The following is a 21,133-nucleotide window of genomic DNA, read 5'->3' on the forward strand; positions in this document are numbered from 1 at the left end:
CAGCTTCCAAAGAGGCTTTCTTACTGTTCTTCACCCATGGTGTCCTGTCCCATAGGGCCTTCCATGCCTTTACTCTGTCTGTCCCCAGTGTTAGGAATACACTCTCATTACCTCCCTAGATTCCTTCAAGTAATCTAAGCTCAAGTGAGCTAAGAAGCTCAAGCTTCTATGTGAAATCTCATCTCATCCCCTCAGGTGTTAGTGCTTTCTCCCTAAAAATCTGATACCAATTTTTATATGTCTTTGCATGTGCAAATGATCACCTTTGGCTAGATTGGAGTTGTCTTGAAGGCAGGGACAACTTCACTTTTGTTTCGTATCTCCAGAAATAAAACCTAGAACAAACTAGTCACTTAAATGCTTACTGATTTATTAATAGGTATGTCTAGATGCTAAAAGTATGATGTTTCATTAAATTAAAACCATAAAGTCATAGAATCTAAAAGCTGGGCAACTTAGTCCAACCTCTCACTCTAAGATATGAATAGATACTTCTGATTTTCAGCTTCCATTCCTTTTAGTTTGGGGTATATTTAATTTCAATATTCAGCACCTCCATGATGCTTTTCTTGATCTCTCCCCTCACATAGGGATTTTTTTTTTCTTCCTTTGAATTCTTGAGTAACATTTTTTCCTCTTTTAGGCATTTATCATACTTTATTTTATAATATAGTTATGTGAGTTCCAGGCATCTCCCTGGCTGGGTTAGAAGCCCCTTGATATCAGAGATCATGTCTTATTAATCTTTATATGACCTTCAGCAACATAATACAGAGTTCTCTCTGCATGTGTAAAGGATTGGCAAATAAATATAGATTAACTGTTGAATACATTGGCAGGGGTGGGAGTTATGTTGTAGGGAGTTAAAGATAGATTTCAGGGGCCTAAAAAAACTTCTAGGCTTATAACAGATATCCATTAAGAATGCACTAACTAATTTACTTTAAAAGCTACATGAAGGGGCAGGTAGGTGGCACAGTGGATAGAGCGCAGGCCCTGGAGTCAGGAAGACTAGAGTTCAAATACAGCCTCAGACCCTTACTAGCTGTGTGACACTGAATAAGTCATTTAACCCCTGCTGCCTTAAAACACACACACACACACACACACACACACACACACACACACACACACACACATATCTACATACATATATTTGTAGTATTCTAATAATGGCAACAAATTCAATAATTTTGAAATTGAAAGGGAGAGGCAAGTAATAAAGCAATACAAAGTGGTAAGAAGGTCAAGGAAAGACACATTTAAGGTAATGACTCTACAAATTTAAAGAACATATTTATCAGTAAAGGAGATATTGTTGGTTAACAAGGTCTAAGTGGAGGTATGTAGGGATGCCAGAAAAGCTCAAGTTAAAACATTAAAAATAAAATCTTGGAGCAAGAGAGACTATTTTTAGGATGAGATTAGAAAGAGAAATAAGAAGGGAGTTTTAGAAAAAAAGATATATGAATCGAGAAAGAGAAAAAATGAGATAAGATGCTCAACAAAATAATCAGGAAAGCACTATTTGGATGTGGGGAGTGATGTCACTGAATACCAGGCTATCCACCTATCTGATGTTTAGTAAAATGGAATATTTATATATATATAAATCATATATTATATATATAAATGCATATATATTTCTATATTTATATATTTTACTGTGTCATTACTGTGTCATTTAGAAAACACAATACTTCTTGGCATGAGGAAGTATTTTCTAAAAGAAAAAAAATACTTGATGGTTGTAATAAACTAGATTTTATGAACATTACAAAGAAAGGTCAGAATTATGAAATACATTCCCAAACCAAATATTTTTCTCATTTGGTTTCCTTGTTAATATTCAGTGTCATGCAAATAGAAAGGCAAATAAACAATCAGCCATCTCCAAAGCATTGTATGTAATTCACAATAGATCACAAGATCATTACACTGTGGAGAGGGAGGTAAATGGCATTGAATTAAAAAAAATCAGGGATGACAATATACCTTAATCTTGGACGATTTGCCAATCATCTTGGCAATTAAAATGAAAGAAAATAAGCAGAAAATATATTTTATATAATGAGCTATGTGTGGAGGTCTCAGTGATTCAAATTGTACATGAAAGTTATCATTAATAGCTAACAAAGAGCACTTAGTAATGTGCCATTAAGCACTTTACAGATGTTATCTCATTTGATCCTCACAACAATCCTAGGAGGCTGAAGTGACTTGCCCAGGTTCACAGATTCAGTAAGTGTCTGAGGACAGATTTGAATTATGGCCTTCCTGACTCCATGCTCAGCACTATATCCACTGCACTAAATCAGTAAGTGATGAATACTTTCATTAAAGATGACCTGGGTTCATTCCTATCAAGAAAACTGCAGGGGTCAATTTGACTATCAAATATTAATGAAATGGAATGCTAGAAAAATTCCCAATATTGTCTGATTGTACTTTTTTCTAAGCCCACCCCTCATCTTGTACAATTTGGTCTGAGCTACCCATCGTCTTTTTTAATGCTGATCATAACATATGGGCAGTCAGAGCAACTAATAGAGTAAAATGTACTGTGTTCTGCCAAAGATAAACAAAGAAATCAATCCTGGTTGTTTACAGCATCCCTCCCCTCTTGCATAACGCACTTTATCAATAAAACAAAGCCTGATACATCAGAGGGGAAAAAATCCTCTAATTTAGGCCAAGAAGGTCATCGTCAAGTAAATATCTCACAAAGATTATTTGAGAAAGATTTATTCTCCTTTTTGAAGATGGAGCACTGGCTGATTTTACCTGTTGAATGGTCAGATGCTATATGTGCCTTGACAAAAGTGTCCTATTTTAGAATAACAGGTAGACACACAAAAACCCCCCTACCCACACCCCCCCGCCTCACTTTATAGGAGACCTTCTTTTAAGCCCATTAAATTGTATGTGCAAGATATAATAAAGTAAAATACACTCAACGCTTGTTATTTTTTCCTTCTCATAGGGAACCACAGTCAAATATCTCGAGTACCTGTTGCTATTAAAGTGCTGGATGTCAATGACAACGCCCCCGAATTCGCATCCGAATATGAGGCATTTTTATGTGAGAATGGAAAGCCTGGCCAAGTAAATATCTCCATGTTGTTAATCCTGAATGTGTTTTTATACCACTGTCTCATGATTGAATAACCTAAAATATAGCTCATGTTTTTGACATATATGTTAGCAAAGCAGTTAGTGAACATGTCAAGTAGGTTAGAAATATAGAGGTTGTATTTATTCTCATGTGTGGCAGCTCATCCTACTGATGTTAGAATCAAGATGGCCAAATTGACTTTAAAAAAGTAGAGTAGCTAGCTGTTTCATATATACAAAAGGGAAATAGCATATTAGAGGTATCTTTTAGAAACAAAGGGCTAGAGAAATAAACAAAAAAAATGTGGGTTTGAGGTTAGGGTAGAATAACTGTTTGACCTGACAGGGCAAGGGATAAACACAAAATTGAGACTTGTTGATTATATCATTGCCTAAGCTATTATACTGAAGAGGGATTTTCAAGCCAAAGCAAAATGGATTAAAAGAAGATATGTGACAGAATAGTATAAGAAACCTCCAAAATAAGTAGAGTAGATAAACATAAGTTCAGCAAATTTTTAGTCAGCAAATTAGTGTGAATTGTAGGGGGATTTTTTTTTCATAGTCACATAAATTATTGACTTTGATGGAGCTCCAGTATCATTGGTTGGGAGACTCCTGCTACCAATGCATATCATTACTCATTCATAAATTTTTCTAAAAAAGTCCTCCTCATCATGGCAGAAAGACTAGGTTCTTGAAGGCTTCACCAACAGAGTGCATTCTTTGGCAGATACTATGAAGGCTTTGACTATGAGCCTTTCAATAGACTGTGTATCTGTTGGCCAAGGGTCAAGTACCTGAGAGAGTAGAGATTCATGACTGGCGGTGAATCTGGTGGGATACAGAACCTCATGAAATCAGCTAGTAAGGTTTAGAAAAGCTGTGATTTGTCTCAGTAGAGGGAGCATCCACACAGAAGTCTAGGTAATAAGAATAATAAGTTGATAATTATGAAAATGATTCATATTTTCAGCTAATAACAGCTGACAGTTATATAGCCTTTTAGGTTTGCAAAATGCTTTACATACATTATGTCCATTTTTTTGCTTCACAGTAGTGTATGTAGAAATGATGGGGGTGGGGAGGGCAAAATATTGCTACATGTTAAAATGGAAATAGGCCAATGTTAAGTTCAACAGAAACAAGAATGTAATATCATTTTTACTAAGCTGCCAATGTACTGTATGTTTTTGAAATTTACCATTTTTCAACTTCCTCATTTATTTCTGGATGGTGACATTTTAATTTAAATAAACAGCAGCTGACAGTATGACACTAGAGTTGTTAATCTAACTATTCTTGTGCCTCATGTGGGTGTTAGGAATTAAACTTACTATTTGCCAAAGCAGGTACCTGACAAGGCAGATTTGTTTTTTTCTTCAAAGAAAGTTTAACTGTAGCTTTATGCAATTGTTTAACCGTTAAAATAGATCAATGTTTTGACCTTCCAGGAAAAAAAAGGAGTTTTCCTACACAACTATCACCACATTCAAGATATCTACATTTATCCTAATTATAATAGCTTATTTATTTTATAAAACAATTAGTTTATAACATAATTTATTTTAAATCCAAAATTTGAAGTAGTATGCTTGGTATTTTAAAATACAAATAGATACATAATTGTTGTTCTTCTCAAAATGGTTACCCTAGGAGGCCATATACTTCAAGGATGCTTCAAGATATGGTCAGAATATATTTGGGAACTCCTGGGAATTACCTTCAGAGACTATGTTACACCATTATCTGACTCTGATATGATAGGATGAATTCTATGTAAACAAAATGAGGCAGGGAGGGGTGGCACAAAGCATATACCGAGTGTGTATGCCCAGGCACAAACTAACCATACCACTTTGAATACATCACTTTATTTCTCTGAACGTCATCTTCCCTATCTATAAATTGAGAGGATTGGCCTGAGGCAATGGTTCTTTACATTATTTCTGTCATGGGATCCCTTTGGCAGTTTGGTGAAGACCTTGGACCCCTTCTCCAAATAATTTTTAAATGCACAAGATAAAATACTCCGAATTACATCAAAATGCTTATTAAAATAATAAAAATAAGTTAATAGACTCTATCTAGGTTAAGAATCCCTGGAACAGAGAGTTTTAATGTTCCTTCCAGCTCTAAAGTCAATAATTTTAAGTACCTGATGTCAAAGAAAGAACACATTGACTTCACTCATAATTTTAATATAAACCCAACATTATGCCTTAGGAAGATATGAATTATCAAGTGGTCATTTTAACATGTTGATTGACAATTTATTCTAGTAGCACCTTATTTTGTTACATTATGCTGAAAATTTAATGGGCACGTGGTCTCACTGATGAGAATTCTTTTTTACTGGGGCAGATAACGATCTATCGATGCCTTCTTATTCTTTGTCTTTCCTATTCATGTCTTTCAATGACCATCCCCTATACATCCAATGTGCTAGTGGACCCTTTTTAGAGTAGTGCATGTCTCATGGATGCTTGAGCTATGCTTGACTGTCTACCTATTTTTCTTCCTCTAAACTGCATAACACACCTACTTTCTTGTCTAATAATAATTATTTTTTATGATCACACATCCACTTAACATTGTTCTTTGGAGCACCTAAAGTCTTCATTGTTCAGACTGTCATTTTGCATGATTTGTAGCAACATGATATCAGGTGGGTGATGTAGTGTAAAAAATGCGTTCTTTGGAAGCTTAGGATAGTTGCAAGCACTGCAAAATTTGCCAAATGTGATCTAGCCTTCTTTCATCCTATTCAATTGTACATCTGGGTCACTGTCTATTTTTGTGCCTTTCTAAGTTATTTGTACTGATGCACTAAGTGGATTCTCCTTCAAGCTATTATCATAATTTAGAAAATACACACTCCTCATCTACTTCTTTCTTCCCTAATGCGCATCACTAAGCGGATATCTTTCAAGTGACGGGGTATTTCAATGAGGATTCCTTTTAATATTCTGGGGATTGATGCAGTCAGCATAATATCAACTGGAGAATTAAAGATTAGAGAATCTTTGAGTTAAAAGGCTCATCTGAGGCCTTCTAGCCCTGTACCTGGATAGGAAACCTCTTTAAAATGTAACCAACAAGTTTCCTCCAGCCTTACTTGAGGACTTCTGAAGAGAGAGAATCCATCACACCCTGAAGCAGCCCATTCAATTCCCTGTGAATTTTAATTGTTAAGAATTATTTTCCTCATATCAGGAATAAATTTCACTCTTTGAAATTTGCTCTATGGGGCCAAGGGAGACAAATCTATTCCTTCTAAACTGATACTCCTTAAAATACCTTAAGAGCATTATCATACATCTCCTAAACTGTCAGTTATCTAAAAAAATCATTCACATTTACCTTACCAGAGCAAAGGAGAGCAGTATTTTCTACCAGTATTGACCTTTATGCCTCTCTTAGTGAAACCCAAGATTTCATTAGCTTTTGTAGTTCATATATCCCACTGTTGACTTTGACATTTATAGGTAACCCTTTTATTTTGATTATTTGCTTGTTAGATTGGTTGTTCAGGGCATCCTCTATATCTCTGGTGGATACCTTCATTGAATGAATGTTTCCCTGTTTCATGCCTTACTTGATTTTCTCTGCACCTATCATTCTCACACAGCCTTGGCTAGTTGTGACACTATAAGGAAATTTCCGCTTCTCTGAGCCTCAACATCCCCATCAGCAAAATGAACATTATAATTCTTTTGGTATCTTTTGGTACTTAATCTGCTTATAGTGAGGATCATTTGAAATAATGCATGTAAAGTATAGTGCAAATCTCAAAGTTATATATCAAACCAGCCAATATCATCATTATCATCATCATCATCAACATCATTATTTTGATAATCAGAAGATCATTGTGGTATCATCGGTCACAGAATCTCATATGATCTTAATATATGCCTGGGAAGACATCTTGTTGGAGAAAAGCCTTTGATATCATATTTTTCCCTACTTAGTGAAACTTTTTTTTTATTAATCAGCAAACCATAAATGAAGTAAGGAAAATAACTTCCTATACTTTTCATTCAACTTTGTGCAACAATGAAGATAAAGTTTTCTATACTACATTGCTGGTCACGTGTTTCTGTTCTCTTTTGATTTCTATGTCAAGGATACACTACATATGTGCATAAAACATTAATAACATGTTATTCTAAAAACAGTAGATTTATTTATGGGAAGATGCTAGGCCTTTTTCACTTTTTTTGGGGGAGCAACAGTATCATACTTATTCTCTTTTGATTTAAAAGAAATCATCTGAAATTTAAGATATCTTTTAAAATTGATGAAAGATTATCTTTAAAACTGTCATTTCCTGGACAAATTTTCACTGTATTCATTTTGTTAGATCCAGCACCTCTTTTCGGATTCTCTTTCTTAATTGATAGCTATATTTCCTTAAACAGCACATCCGTCACTGAGGTATTAAAGTGAAAATTTCTTGATTACACTGCCACCAAAAATAAGAACAGATTGCCACAGATGGCAGATCTGTTTCATTTCTCATCTATTTGTTTTCCTCTTTGTAGTTTTATGTTCAAAAGTTCTTAGGAGGATAATTTTATGGTAGTGTCATGCCAAGCATTCTGAAGACTCATTTTCCATATATGTGTGTATGTGTATATATGTATATGTATACATATGTACACTACATATATATGTACACACATATATACACAGCTATACAAATATGCTTATATACAGTGCATGTGTATATATATATGTATGCATATATAGATATCTATATCTATATATCCACATACTATGTATGAATCACTGGTTATAGGATTCTATTCACTTTTCATTTCTCTATTAGGATCATCTAGACAGATGCATAAGATATTCACAACATGACCTGAAATACACTATATAAGCACTGAATGTTATTTATATATATATGTGTGTGTATATATATACATATATGTATATATATATGTATATATATGTATATGCACACACACACACGTGTGCGTGTGTGTGTCTCCATCTTCTCTTGGAAGGATGTATAACTTAGATTTTCTGCATCTGTTAAATACTCAAATTATATAGCATAATCATTGTGTTTATATAGCATTTACAAAGCACATTTCATTATCTCCCCAGCTGCTACCCCCCTCCTCCTACCAATTATCTAGTATATATTTTGCATAAACTTATATGTATGTGTTACCTCTGGGTAGACTGTAATCTCCTTGAAGGAATTTTTTACATTTTTCTCTCTGTACCTTACGGACTAGAAGAGTGTCTGACAATAGGTATTTGTTGATTGATTATATTCATAGTGTTTGGTAATATTGAGGGATTTATATATGTATGCACACACACAAACATGCATGCATGCACACACATACACACACACACACGTATAAACCCAGTCGCAGCTGTCATAGAGCTTTAGAAAACTTCATGTTCCAATATTTTTATAGAATTACCTTGATTCTTTAGTAAATTTAAGCCTTTAGTTAGCCCTTATGTTCATAATGATTATTTTTTTTTTAAATAACACATTTTCAGCATTTTTAATCTGTTTTTTGGATGATGGAATAGACACTTCATGAACTATTTATCATAGAAAACACTCCTTTTATTTAAAACAACAACAATAACAATAACCTATTCAGAAATGCTTTGTGTTGGTACCATGTCCTAAGCTTTTTTTTTTTTTTAACACAGAGAATAATATATTTTAGAGCTGAAAGGAAACGTTGAGGTCATCCAATCTAATCCCTTTATTTTAAAAACAAAGAAACTGCTCTAGGTAGTAAGTGGGAGAGCTGGAATTAAAATCTAGTGCATCCGTCTCTAGGTCTAGGAGTGTGCTTTTACAAGTCACCCTTTATATTTTTGGAAGCTAACACTGAATTTGGTAATAATTGACTTTCAAAAGGATCATAGGATTTAGATTTAGAAAAAACTGTATAGATAACATAATCCAAAACTGTACAAATAATAAACCACCATGCAAGGAATTACTCAATGTCTTCCTCAGAGCTAAAGCCTTTGAATTCAGGGACTCTCATTCCTAATCCTAATTCCTAATTCCTAATGTTCTGCCCCCACTATACCATGCTTTCTTTTAAGAACTTTCCTGAGTAGCAATAAGTCTTTCAAGGACAAACATTCTTATTTTTCAATTATTGCAGTGGTTAGCACAATTCTAATTGGCTAGTTTTGAAAGTAGCTATAAGTCAACAGCTGAAGCTTCCAAAAATGCCCGAGAATGTGTTTTCCTTTTAAAGTCATATTCATGTCTTACATTATTGCTATTTGGATTCCAACATTCCAATATATCATGCTATATTTAACCCATTAACAAAAAAGGCAAAGCTTAGGTTCCATATTAAGTCACAGTCAAATCTTATCAGAAGACTGGGATCCCTTCTGTATGACTAATGTGAAATAGGACCAAACCAAAAATATGAACTGCATCCATTTCACTAAAGCTTGTTGGCATGTTTATAATTTGGAAACCTGAAGATACTGGTCCAAAGGCCAATTGAACCTTAAAATCATGCGAATAAATCAGACAAATAAAGTATTTCCTGAGACAGAAGACAAAACATATAAAGTCACAAAGCTTCTGTTTCCTCATTGGAGAAAATGAGAATTGTAATACTTTTTCCAACGGACAGTTGTAAAGTTCAAGTGAGATAAGGAATATAAAGCACTTTGCATACTTTCAAGCTTTAATATAAATGTCAGAGAATGCAATTCTTATTATTAATGATATATTTTCTTCTCAATGTTTTTGTATTATGAGTCTGCTTATATTAGGAATTTATGTTACAAATACCATAGTGTACTGGAAAGAGTCCTAGATTGGAAACCAAAATTCAGGTTTGAATTATTTCTCTGCTATTCAGTAACAAGTGACTTAACCTTTCTGGGCTTCAGTTTTCCTATCGGTAAAATGAGGGAGTTGGGTTAGATGATCTCTAAAGTCATTTCCAAACTTCAAATTTCTGAAACTTTAATCCCTCTGTAGGCCAAAATGATTTTGAAGACTTTAAATGTCTATAAATGTGAGGTGATCAATCAAATACTACTACTACTACTAATTCCACACATTTATCCAGCACTTTCAGAAAAAGAAAGCACTTTTCTTACGACAGCCCTTTAAGGTAGGTAGCACAAATACTATTCTCCTAAATTTCCAGATGAGGAAACTGAGGAAAGAGAAGCAAAGCCCAGAGCCAATAAGCTTACAAATGCAGAGTCAGAGCTTGAGAACAAGTCTTCTCACATCAAGTTCAGTGTTCTTTCTACCAAGCTAAATTTTTACACCTGTGAGGAAATGAAAATATCATGTCAATCATCATCATAATCATCATCATCATTATTACTTTTTTGAGAGAGAGAGATTATTTGCACTAAGTCAGAAAAAGAAAACGTAAATTTAAAGAGTTATTACTCCTTTTTAAGGTAATAGATTTAAGGCTAAACATAGAAAGGATCGTCTTGTTTGAGAAAGTGCCAGAGATCATTGGCTACGATCTAGTGGAAGTGAATAAAAAAACCCCAAGTTTTGTAAGTCATATGGGAAGAGTTTAAGTGGATTAAAAATACATAACAAAACTAAATATAGAGATTTATTCTGATTACTCTTTGGAGAACCAATACAATCTTTTCAAAGGGCTGAGGGTTGCGATATATAGGCTCTGAGATTCCCTAAATTTCAGTACTTCTAGTTCTAACATGAGACCAATTTAATTTTTCGATTAATAAAAGAGGACTGACAGCTAATTTCTTTCAATAAAAAATTATATAGTGTCATAGGTCATAGAGTTAGAGATAAAAATGACCTTATTTCCCTTAATTATATTTTCCCCCCAAATAGTCTTGGAACAATCAATTGGAACCAAAATCCTTATTTCAGTTTCCAAAAATTCTGATTGTATATGTGTGTATACATACACACATATACATATATTCTTATAATATGCATTACATATTATTTATTTCTGCATCCTGGGCCATTTCCAGTTTTCCTGATATGTATCTGGACACTGGACCCAGATGGCTCCTGAGGAGAAAGTGAGGCTGGTGACTTCGTATAGTCTTTCCTCATTAAATTCAATTCACTTGGAGGTCAAGACATCACCTTCCTGAAGTTATGGTCCTCTTAGAGAACAAAGGACAAAAAACAACACTAACATAATATTATATAATAGTATATTATTTATATAATAAATAAAAACCAATCAAATAAATGATTAGGTGATAATATATATTCTTGGAAATAATATAACATAAATGTACTTACTATATCTAGCATTGTATATGTACACAGGCACATTACATATGTGTTACACACACTATATACATACATACATATACAATATGTGTATACATATATACACACACACATCAAATTCAAAGAATGTGCTTTCAATTAGTGCAATACAGAAATGAGGCCTACCTTGGCACTTAGTATAGAGAAGATCTTGTGCTGATTACCCCCTCTCTCTGAAATTCAGTTCCTTATCTGTAAAATGAGAGAGTGCAGCTTCATTACAGTATTTCACCGCATAATCTACACAGATTTAATGGCAACATTTTTTGCAAAAACTTGGCGTGCGACCATTATGTGAAGCTTTTTGATAAAAAAAAAATTGTGCTGGTATTATTTAAAACTAATTTGTTACCAAATTGTCTATGGTGCAAGATTAGGATGCACAGAACATGGAATATTTGTGAATATATGTTAAAATTGGGAAGATGTAAGTCTTACCCTATCACGTGACTTATTCATGGCAGCTTAGCCTGCCTGCCTGCTCCCCTTGAGCTTATGATTCCTCATTGGATTGAGGAACAATACTTTTAATACTGCAGCACTCCAAGCAAACCACACAAGTCAGCTTTCAGAAATATGCTGACAATGCCTATGCACTGAGAATTCTAAACTCACGGCTCACAATGTGTGAGAGATAAATGCGTATCCATATGTCACTGGTGAATACATTGCTGCTCTGTTTACCTTTTAAGTGGTGTGAGGAATAGAATTATACCATGCGATGATTATGCAATAAAGGCTATAAAACAATTTTTGGACTAAAAATGAGGACTAAAAAAGCTGAATTGCTAAGTGAGAAGGGGGGACATACTGTCTTTCACACCTTCTTCCTTAGCAATTCATACGCATTACCTGCTAGACTGTTATTTTTAAGATCCTTCTTTCAAAATATCCTGAATGATGTAGTTTCTCACAACTACTCTTAGTCTGTTGGAGTAGAAGAGAAATGGGAAAGATTGTGATGATGATGATGGTGATGAAGATGATGATGATGATTACTGACATATTCAGATTTTCTAGGTAATTTGTATATATTATCTCATAAATTCACAAAAAACCTGAGAAACACATGATACAAATATTATTATCTATATTATACAAAGGAGGAAACAAATTTAATCAAGTGTTAATATGCCTATTGCCAAAACCCAGTAGGAGTTATAAGCAGGATTCAAACTGAGGTCTCTCCTACATCCAAGGCCTATATTCTTTCCGTTACATCAGACTAATTCTAAGGTGAGAGAAAAATGGAGATGTCCCAAAGAAGGGAATCTGCCACACATGACATATGCTACTTAGACCCCCAATATGAGATTCAAACTTCAAGTCTAGTGGAGGCTGAAGGAGTACAGATGGAAGCCAGGCTTAGAGTAGGGAAGATATATGAGAGATGTTGAGAATTCACCACTTTTCCTTTTGCATCTAACTCAGAGGCAGTGTGAACAGAGAGCTGACCTCAGAATCAGAGAGACTTGTGTTCAAATCTCCAATCTAGTACATCCTGATTCTTCCTAGACATATTGCTTAACTTGTCAGTGTCCCAGCAACTGTCTGCAACCAGTTGTAGAGCTGGTGACAATCTGCTGCCCCTGCTGGCCACAAAACCTCTCCTCTCTCAAAAAAAGAAAGAGAAGTCTAACTACACCTCTTTACTATTTCAATTATGTCACAGAATTTTTGGTGTATTTTCTTTACCAAGAGTATCTATCCTCTGTGCCTTAGTGAATGCTTGCTGTTGCCAAATTAAGAAAAAAAAATCTATCAGCTAGCAGCCAACATTCTAGTTGTAAATGCCTCTGAACTCAGGTAGGCTCATATATGACTGATATCTAGTCATTTCACTTCTGTACTTAGATATGAAGCCTTTCAAGATCAATAGGACCTACCATATCTTATTAAAGGGCTATCAAACAAGTAGAAACATATCCTTGCTGCATATTGACTTAGTTAAAATTATCATTATCTATGTTATATTTTTATTTTGATAAATATTTCCCAATTATATTTTGATGTAGTTCAGGCTGCTCTCTGGTGTTTTGCAGGCTATACGTGGCTGCCAGCACAGTTCGACACTTTTTATTGTCTTTGAGACCACAAGGCCATCTCCACATCATGATGAGGCCTAAGCAAAGAGGATGTCATGGTACCATAATGAGATTCCTTAGTTCAGGAACTTAGATAACCTTTGATGGCTCAATGTTTACCAAAGTACACTTATTTCATTCAAGTTTCACTGTCTATATTTTTAAGAGAATTTCTTTCAAGATCACTTTCCATTGTTTACTTTCTGGCAAGAACATGCACTGAATTTTGGGATTATTGGCAAGATCACATGGGAGTTTGGGTTCAGATGATTCCTCCCCAAGTTCAGCCTCTGGTAAGGTTATCTAGGCTACAGAGCCTTATCTTGTTATTGATGCTATTTTTAAAATTAATGAGCATTTCTTTTCTCTTTTTCCCACATTACTTTCCACCACCACTCCTGCCTAAGGGGCAGGGAATAGTAACACAAGGAGGGAGAAGAAAAAAAAAACATTGTATATACAACTCTGAGGTTCTACCTCACTCACATGGCCAAAGTCATTTATTGTTAAGAGTCCAGCTAGACTGTTTACTGCTTCTATCCCTTACTTTAAATATTGGGGTGCTTTTATTTTTACCTGTTAGTATTATAAAATTACATTGCAAATAAATTAACTCTCATGAATATCTTCAAATCTTGGCATGTTCTAGTCAAAAGATGACAGAGAATATTTGGGTTAACAGTATACAGTTAAAAATTTCTTCTAAAATTTTTTTTTCTTTTGCTTTGCTAGAAAAAAAATCAAGTCCTTTTTATATATACACAGTGCACGAATAACTCATAATAGAAATTATAAGGTACATACAAAACACTAAATATATGGTTATGAGAAAGTAAAGTTACAATCTCCCTTTTGCCAGATGTCAGAGTGGAATTGCTTGGTATTCACCTGTACCCAAAGATGCACACTTAAGAAACAGAAATGTTGAACACTGAAATTTTGGTACCAAGTGTGACACATCAATTACAGAAAGGCTAGAGGGAACAAATCTCCTATACAAAGAGTTTAGGAAAAGAAACATAACTTAAAAAGTAAAGAAATTGAAATTCTATCTCTGTGTCCAGTATAGACACAGAATTCATAAGAAAAATAGAAAAGTAGTCCAACCTAAGGCAAAGAAAGGGTGGATGTTAGACATTTAGGTTCCATAGGTCTTTTGCTAATAAATTTAAAATAATAAAATAAAATTAGGACACTTTATAAAGCTCATGAAAACAATAAATATGGTAAATTTAATTTTAACTTCCCTGCCAGAAGGCATCTTTCAAGATCAATTTGCATATACAAAAGGGGGATAGGATTGATTTAGAAATGGAGATTAAATTGATGGCCTAACCAAATGAGAAAAATACTGTTTCCATTATGTTTTTCATGAAATGAAGATGTGGTGTATTAGTACCACACATAAAACAAACCTTGGGAAAACTACACATAAAACAAGGTTTGGATTACAAGCAGAAATTTGGATTTCAAGAGAATTACTTATTAGTTTCAACTATTGCTAACATTCTTTATCAACAAATTTGTATATGCATGTGAATACATGTATGTGCAAGTATATGTGTAAACATACCACACGGAGATATAACTATATATAATTTCTAAATCTTTCTATATCTACATCAATATATCTGAGAGGTATTATGACACCATCAATCAACAATTGGCCTCAGAATCGGATTGACCAGGGTTTAATTCCTGACACATGTTGGCTGCATGATTTTGAGCAAGTCATTTATCCTTTCAGTGCTGTGGTCAGTTCTAAGATTGTCAGTTGCCCAACAGTTGTTCATCTCTACTGTCAGAGAGAATTTTCTTGGAACTATTACCAAACAACATTTATGGTCCCCTCAATATAGTGACTGAATTAACTATTAGTGTTCCACTTTCCAAGTGTTCTATTGGGAAATTTTCTAATAACAATGGAATCTCAGGTCTGCACTGTCATCAAGAGATAGATAGATAGATAGATAGATAGATAGATAGATAGACTGACAGATGGATGGATAAATATGGATGTGTATTTACACTAGATGGAACAATGGAAAAATCGATAGATTTGGAGTCAGGAAGAACTTAATTCAAATCCAGCCTCAGACACTTAATAAATATGTGATTCTGAGAAAGTCACTTAGCCTCACTAGCTAATTATCTGATGGGACAACTAATAGCAACTACCTCCCAAGATTGTTGTGAGGATAAAATGAATTAATATTTATAAATCAATGTGTAAATCTTAAAGTGCTATATAAATAGTATCATCATCATCATTATTACATACTACATGTATATTTAATTCTTTATAATTCTTTACACCTCAACACTTCAGTAATTTGGAATTTCACTGCTGTGGTTATTCCGTATAAGAATGAAGATTACAGTTTTTCTGTAACTTAGATGGTCTTTGGAAATTGCTGGGTCCCTAAAATTCTTCACTCTGGTAATGAACCAATTTCAGTTTAGCTGTATTGGTCCTTAGAAGATAGATGGCATAAGTCCCCAGGATTGTACTTTGGGGAATCTTGTATTGTATTGACAACACCTTTGAGGACATAGGGTCACCGTCATGCTCTTATGAGGTATCAGAATTATATGTGGATATATATTCTGAATATATATGTATACATACAATACATACCATATATATATATATGCACACATATGTATATATATACACATATGTATATATATACACATATATATACATATATGCACACATGTCTATATGTACACATACATGCATGCACACATATATATCTATCTACATTTGTGTGTATTTGTACATCTATCTATCTAGATGGATGTGTATACATATATTCTGTTGTTGTTTAGTCGTTTCAGTTATGTCCTACTCTTTGTGACCCCATTGGGTATTGTCTTGGTAAAGATACTGGGGTCATTTGCCATTTCCTTCTTCAGTTCATTTTCCAGATGAGGAGATGGGAACATACAGGGTTAAGTGACTTGCCCAGGGTCACACAGCTAGTGTCTGAGGACAGATTTGAACTCAGGTCATCTTGACTTCACTCTATCCACCTAGCTGCCTTATATAAGTGTGTATATGTATATGTGTATGTGTATGTATATGTATATGTATATGTATATGTATATGTATATGTATATGTATAGATAAATAATGTACACACATTTGAATCTACATATACATATAGCTATATGTATTGATATTAAAAACATATATATTATGATTTCTCATATATACATGTCTGTTTCCCAGAATTCTTAGTGCAGATTTAAGTTCGAATAGCTTAAAACTACACTAAAACTTTTGAAGCACTGAACCCCCATCTGTCTGTCTATCTATCACTAAAATATTATAGTTTGAATATATGTGCATACATTACTGTGCACATATATAGATATGATTGTGTATGATGTTAAAATTATCAAAGCAATATATGTACATGCATACAAATGTACATACAAATGGGTAAGCTTTAAGCTATTAAAGCTTAAACTGCACTTTGGGGACACTCTATATCTAAATGTATTGTTTTTTAAAAACAAGAATATTAAATAATATTATTATAAGAGTATTTTATAGGGCTGTGAATCACAGAATTCCACAATCTCTCCCCCTCTTAAAAAAAAACACAATTATAAGTTTGACTAACAGATATACATGGTGGGAATAAGCAGATTGCATGCAGTTGCCACGAATGACTTGTGCTTAGGAAATGGTGACATCTAATAAATATATGACTGGTAAAGGTGGAGGCAAGTTTGCTAACAACAATGAGGTGTAACAGATAAATAAGGTGCATCTTGCAATGACATTCACAAAATGTTACACAAATCAGAGGAACTCCTCCATTCTGGGTGGCCCCTCTAGAAAAGTATTTTAAAATGGCATGGAAAAGAACCACACATGGCAAGAAGGCATGGATAGATGTGAATTCCACAAGGAGATGAGCTACCCAAATGAATGAGATCACGGACTTTTGAAGCCTATATTCATATAATTAAAGGAGAGTTGTTCACCTTGAGCAACCAGAAGGTCAATTCATCAGGAGATTAGGACACCGGATTGTCAACAAGGGAGGAGATATTCATTTCAGATCATAGTTTATGTGGGAGAAGAAGCAAATTCCATTCTTTACTCCACTCTACTTTCCATTGCTTCTTAACTCTTCATTCTTACCTAGCAATAATCACTATAAGGGAAAGGATCACATTGGAGCCATTAACAATTATATATGCAGTTTTTAAATACATCGACTGAACTATTTATGAAGGTTCCATTTTCCAAGTGTTCTATTTTGGAACCTGATGTAATTGAGATTGACAAGTTTAGGAACCGATGATGTGACAGAATGTTTTAAAAACCATTGATGGATAACATTGCCAGATGTATTCTCTTTGCTTTTATTCTAGACCTATAACACCAAAATACAAAATTTATGAAATTCAGTATTAGTGTGTGTGTGTGTTTGCAGAAAAAATCTATTCACAATTATCTTCTTTAATCAGTACCTTTAAGGAAATCACATGGTTTCTAGGTTTCAGTAACTTTTTCTGTACTATTTACCTAAAGATGTAAAGCAGATAATTATCTCTACTGTGCTGGAGTGTGCAAACTGCCAGAGTTCTAAAGATGCTGTTGGGCTTCTTTTGACTCATGTTTTGCACACTTTTGCAAAAGAAGCTGTATGGATCTCTCTCTCTCTCTCTCTCTCTCTCTCTCTCTCTCTCTCTCTCTCTCTCTCTCTCTCTCTTTCTTTCTCTCTTTCTCTCTCTCTCTCTTCCTGTCTCTGACCCTGTCCCTCTTCCCCTCCCTCTCTCTTTGGCTCTGGCTCTCTCTGGCTCTCTGTCTGTCTGTCTGTCTGTCTGTCTTTCTGTCTGTCTGTCTGTCTGTCTCTCTCTCACACACACATACACACACACACACACACACACAGAGTTCTATGAGATACTGACCTCTTTATTATTTTCAGAGGAGATAGTCCAGTAATGAATACTGGATGAAACTATTATTTCTAATCAACTTATATGATTATTTGGACAAGAGCTTGGAAGAGCACCTGGCAGTAGGTCTGAATAACTGCTGTGAGTAAGATAGCTTAGATGTCAGTTTATTCATGGAGAGGAACAAAGTAATGGAGGCAGTTAGGTGGCACAGTGGGTAGCGTACTAGATTTGGAATCAGGAAGATTATTCAAATCCCACCTCAGATCCTTACTAGCTGTGTGACTCTTGACAAATCAACTATCTTTCTGCAACCATAGTTTCCTCATCTGTAAAATGAAGGGGTTAGAATCAATGGCCTCCAAGGTCCCTTCCAGCTCCAAATTTATGATACTATGACTCTATGATTAATGTTCTTTACAAAATAAACAGTGCAAGATACAGGATTCATATGAGAAGAATAAAAAAGTGTCTGAAATTGAAACCTACCCAACACACACGCACACACACACACTCTCTTTCTGTCTCTCTTACTCTCTCTTTCTCTGTGTGTCTCTGTCTCTGTCTCTCTCTGTCTCTCTGTCTCTGTCTTTGTCTCTGTCTCTATCACACACACACACACACATGTGCACACACACACACATACTCACAAGCATGTCTAATTTCTAAAGCCCCTCATATCCAAACATTCTGTTAGTTTCTCTCTAAGCCTTTTTCTTCCTTAAGGACACCACTGGGCACTCAGAATTATGTCAATTAAATAACTACATCTACCAAGGGCTTGTAATGCCAGGCCACAAAATAATGATAAAGCATTTTAAGAAGGAAAACCTAGAATTGTAGAAGCTCAGGCTCAAAGAACCGCTGGTCCTTGCTAGTTCTGTTAAATATTCTTTTCTCCTATGTGGAAATGTAAGCCCCAAAATCTGAATTTAAGGGCTCCCAAGCCCCAGGGTTCTACAGCTGCCACTTTAATGGTCAATTTTCCAGTCACTTTTCCTAAAAGACATTCACACACACACACACACACACACACACACACACAGAGTTGGGTTATATACCATTTCTTTTTCACACTCATGTCTGTTTTACTCCACTAACTCAAATACTGCTAGAGTTGTAATTAGAGTAGTATGATCAGAGGTTTTCCCTAGCATTGTAAAATCCAGAGGGCATTGTTAGCATTTATCCCCCTTTATTATGTAACACAAACTAGAGGTTGGTGCCTTAATAGCAAAATTAATTAGTTGAAATCAGAAAGTCCTAGAGCTAGGGTTAGAAGGGACCCTAGAGATTATCTAGTCCAAACCCCTCATTTTACAGTAAGGAGGCAAAGTGATTTGTACAAGGAGACACATACAGAAAACATCCAAGGTAGGATTTGAATCCAAAGCCTCTGACTCCAGAATTCATAGTCTTTCCACTACATCATGCTGCATAAGGTACCAATCCACCCTTTTTCTCCATAGTTCCTGTGCTCACCCTGGTTTAGCTGTAGCTTTCTTTCTCTTTCAATCAGGAGCAGCCCCACAGTGTCCTCAGAATCTTGCCTCCATGAAGCAGTGTATTCAGAGGTCCCTTCAGAGGTCTCTTTGCTTCCCCAGCTCGTAGTTATAACTATCTTACAAAATATTTGAGAGACCTTCCAAGCTGCTTGCTCTAGACCCCGGAATTCTTAGCTCAGATAATCACTCCATATGCCATTGTTAAAAAGTCACCAGGGGCCATCTAATACCTAACTAACATACTAACTAACATGCCACAACTAACTAGAAATGACAGTCAATATAATTATAGATATTGGTTTAAGGTTCTGGGGCTTGGTAACTATTGCTAGTAGTGGGAAATCTTGGTTTCTTCCACACCACAATCTATTATTTCTCAGGGTTCTCAACCTTAACAAAAAATCCTCTTTGAATTTATTTCTGATGGCCTCTGTCAAGGGTACAGTCCCTTAGGCCAATGTTATTCAAGTAATTCCAAGAGAAGAAATGAAAATGAGGACACTGAGTGGGCTCAGCATTAGATCACCAGTGTATGTATAAGTTGGATGGTGGGGAGGGGAGGATAAATGTGAGAAATAGGGATATGGGTTTTAGATTATCTGCTTAGAAAGACTAGGAGTCATGCTGAGTATATAAAGTACATAGCCAGCACCTTTTCTGCCTGATGTTTCTGAATTATTTGCAGGTCAGATTTCTAAAGGACTTGTTTCTGAAGTTAACAGGATATCTGATCATTTAAATCAGAAATGTGCTAATGCAATGAAAAGTTGAAATTGGGAAAGAATTTCAAATGATATGACAAGAAGAGGTTCCAAAACACACTTTTGAACACATTCGAGTCAAATTGCATTACAGAAGACTCCACACTACTTAGCTGTCCTGAAATTCTGCAGCATTGAGTACTGCTTGAAACAAGTGGGTTAACAGCTAAGATGGGTATCTTTTAACAATACTTGAATTCAATTAAAAAAAAATATGTGTTGACCACTTAGCGTGGTCAGGCCACTGTGCTAAGGACCTGGGATATGATGAAGATGAGAAATAACAGTATTTGCCTGCAAAGAGATTTCAGCCTTCTAGGCTGTCTGCCCTTCTTACCAGCATAACAATATTTGTTTTAGTGGGATTTGAATGTTATACATAATACACTTTTTTTTTTAGTCAGTTGGGGTTAAGTGACTTGCCAAGGTTCACAT

At 34.9% G+C, this 21,133-nt stretch overlaps 1 protein-coding gene across 1 annotated transcript in view; it reads left to right on the plus strand.

Annotated features, from left to right (window-relative positions):
• Window positions 1–21,133, plus strand: part of CDH8 (cadherin 8) — a 501,032-nt gene that overhangs the window by 391,352 nt on the left and 88,547 nt on the right. Inside the window, exon 9 of the mRNA XM_078149450.1 lies at window positions 2,984–3,105. Within this exon, the coding sequence (XP_078005576.1) occupies window positions 2,984–3,105 (122 nt within the window). The remainder of the gene's footprint in view (window positions 1–2,983; window positions 3,106–21,133) is intronic.

Source organism: Phascolarctos cinereus, unplaced genomic scaffold, assembly GCF_003287225.1.
Source record: "Phascolarctos cinereus isolate Bilbo 61053 unplaced genomic scaffold, phaCin_HiC Scaffold_2;HRSCAF=192, whole genome shotgun sequence".
NCBI classification, from domain to species: domain Eukaryota; kingdom Metazoa; phylum Chordata; class Mammalia; order Diprotodontia; family Phascolarctidae; genus Phascolarctos; species Phascolarctos cinereus.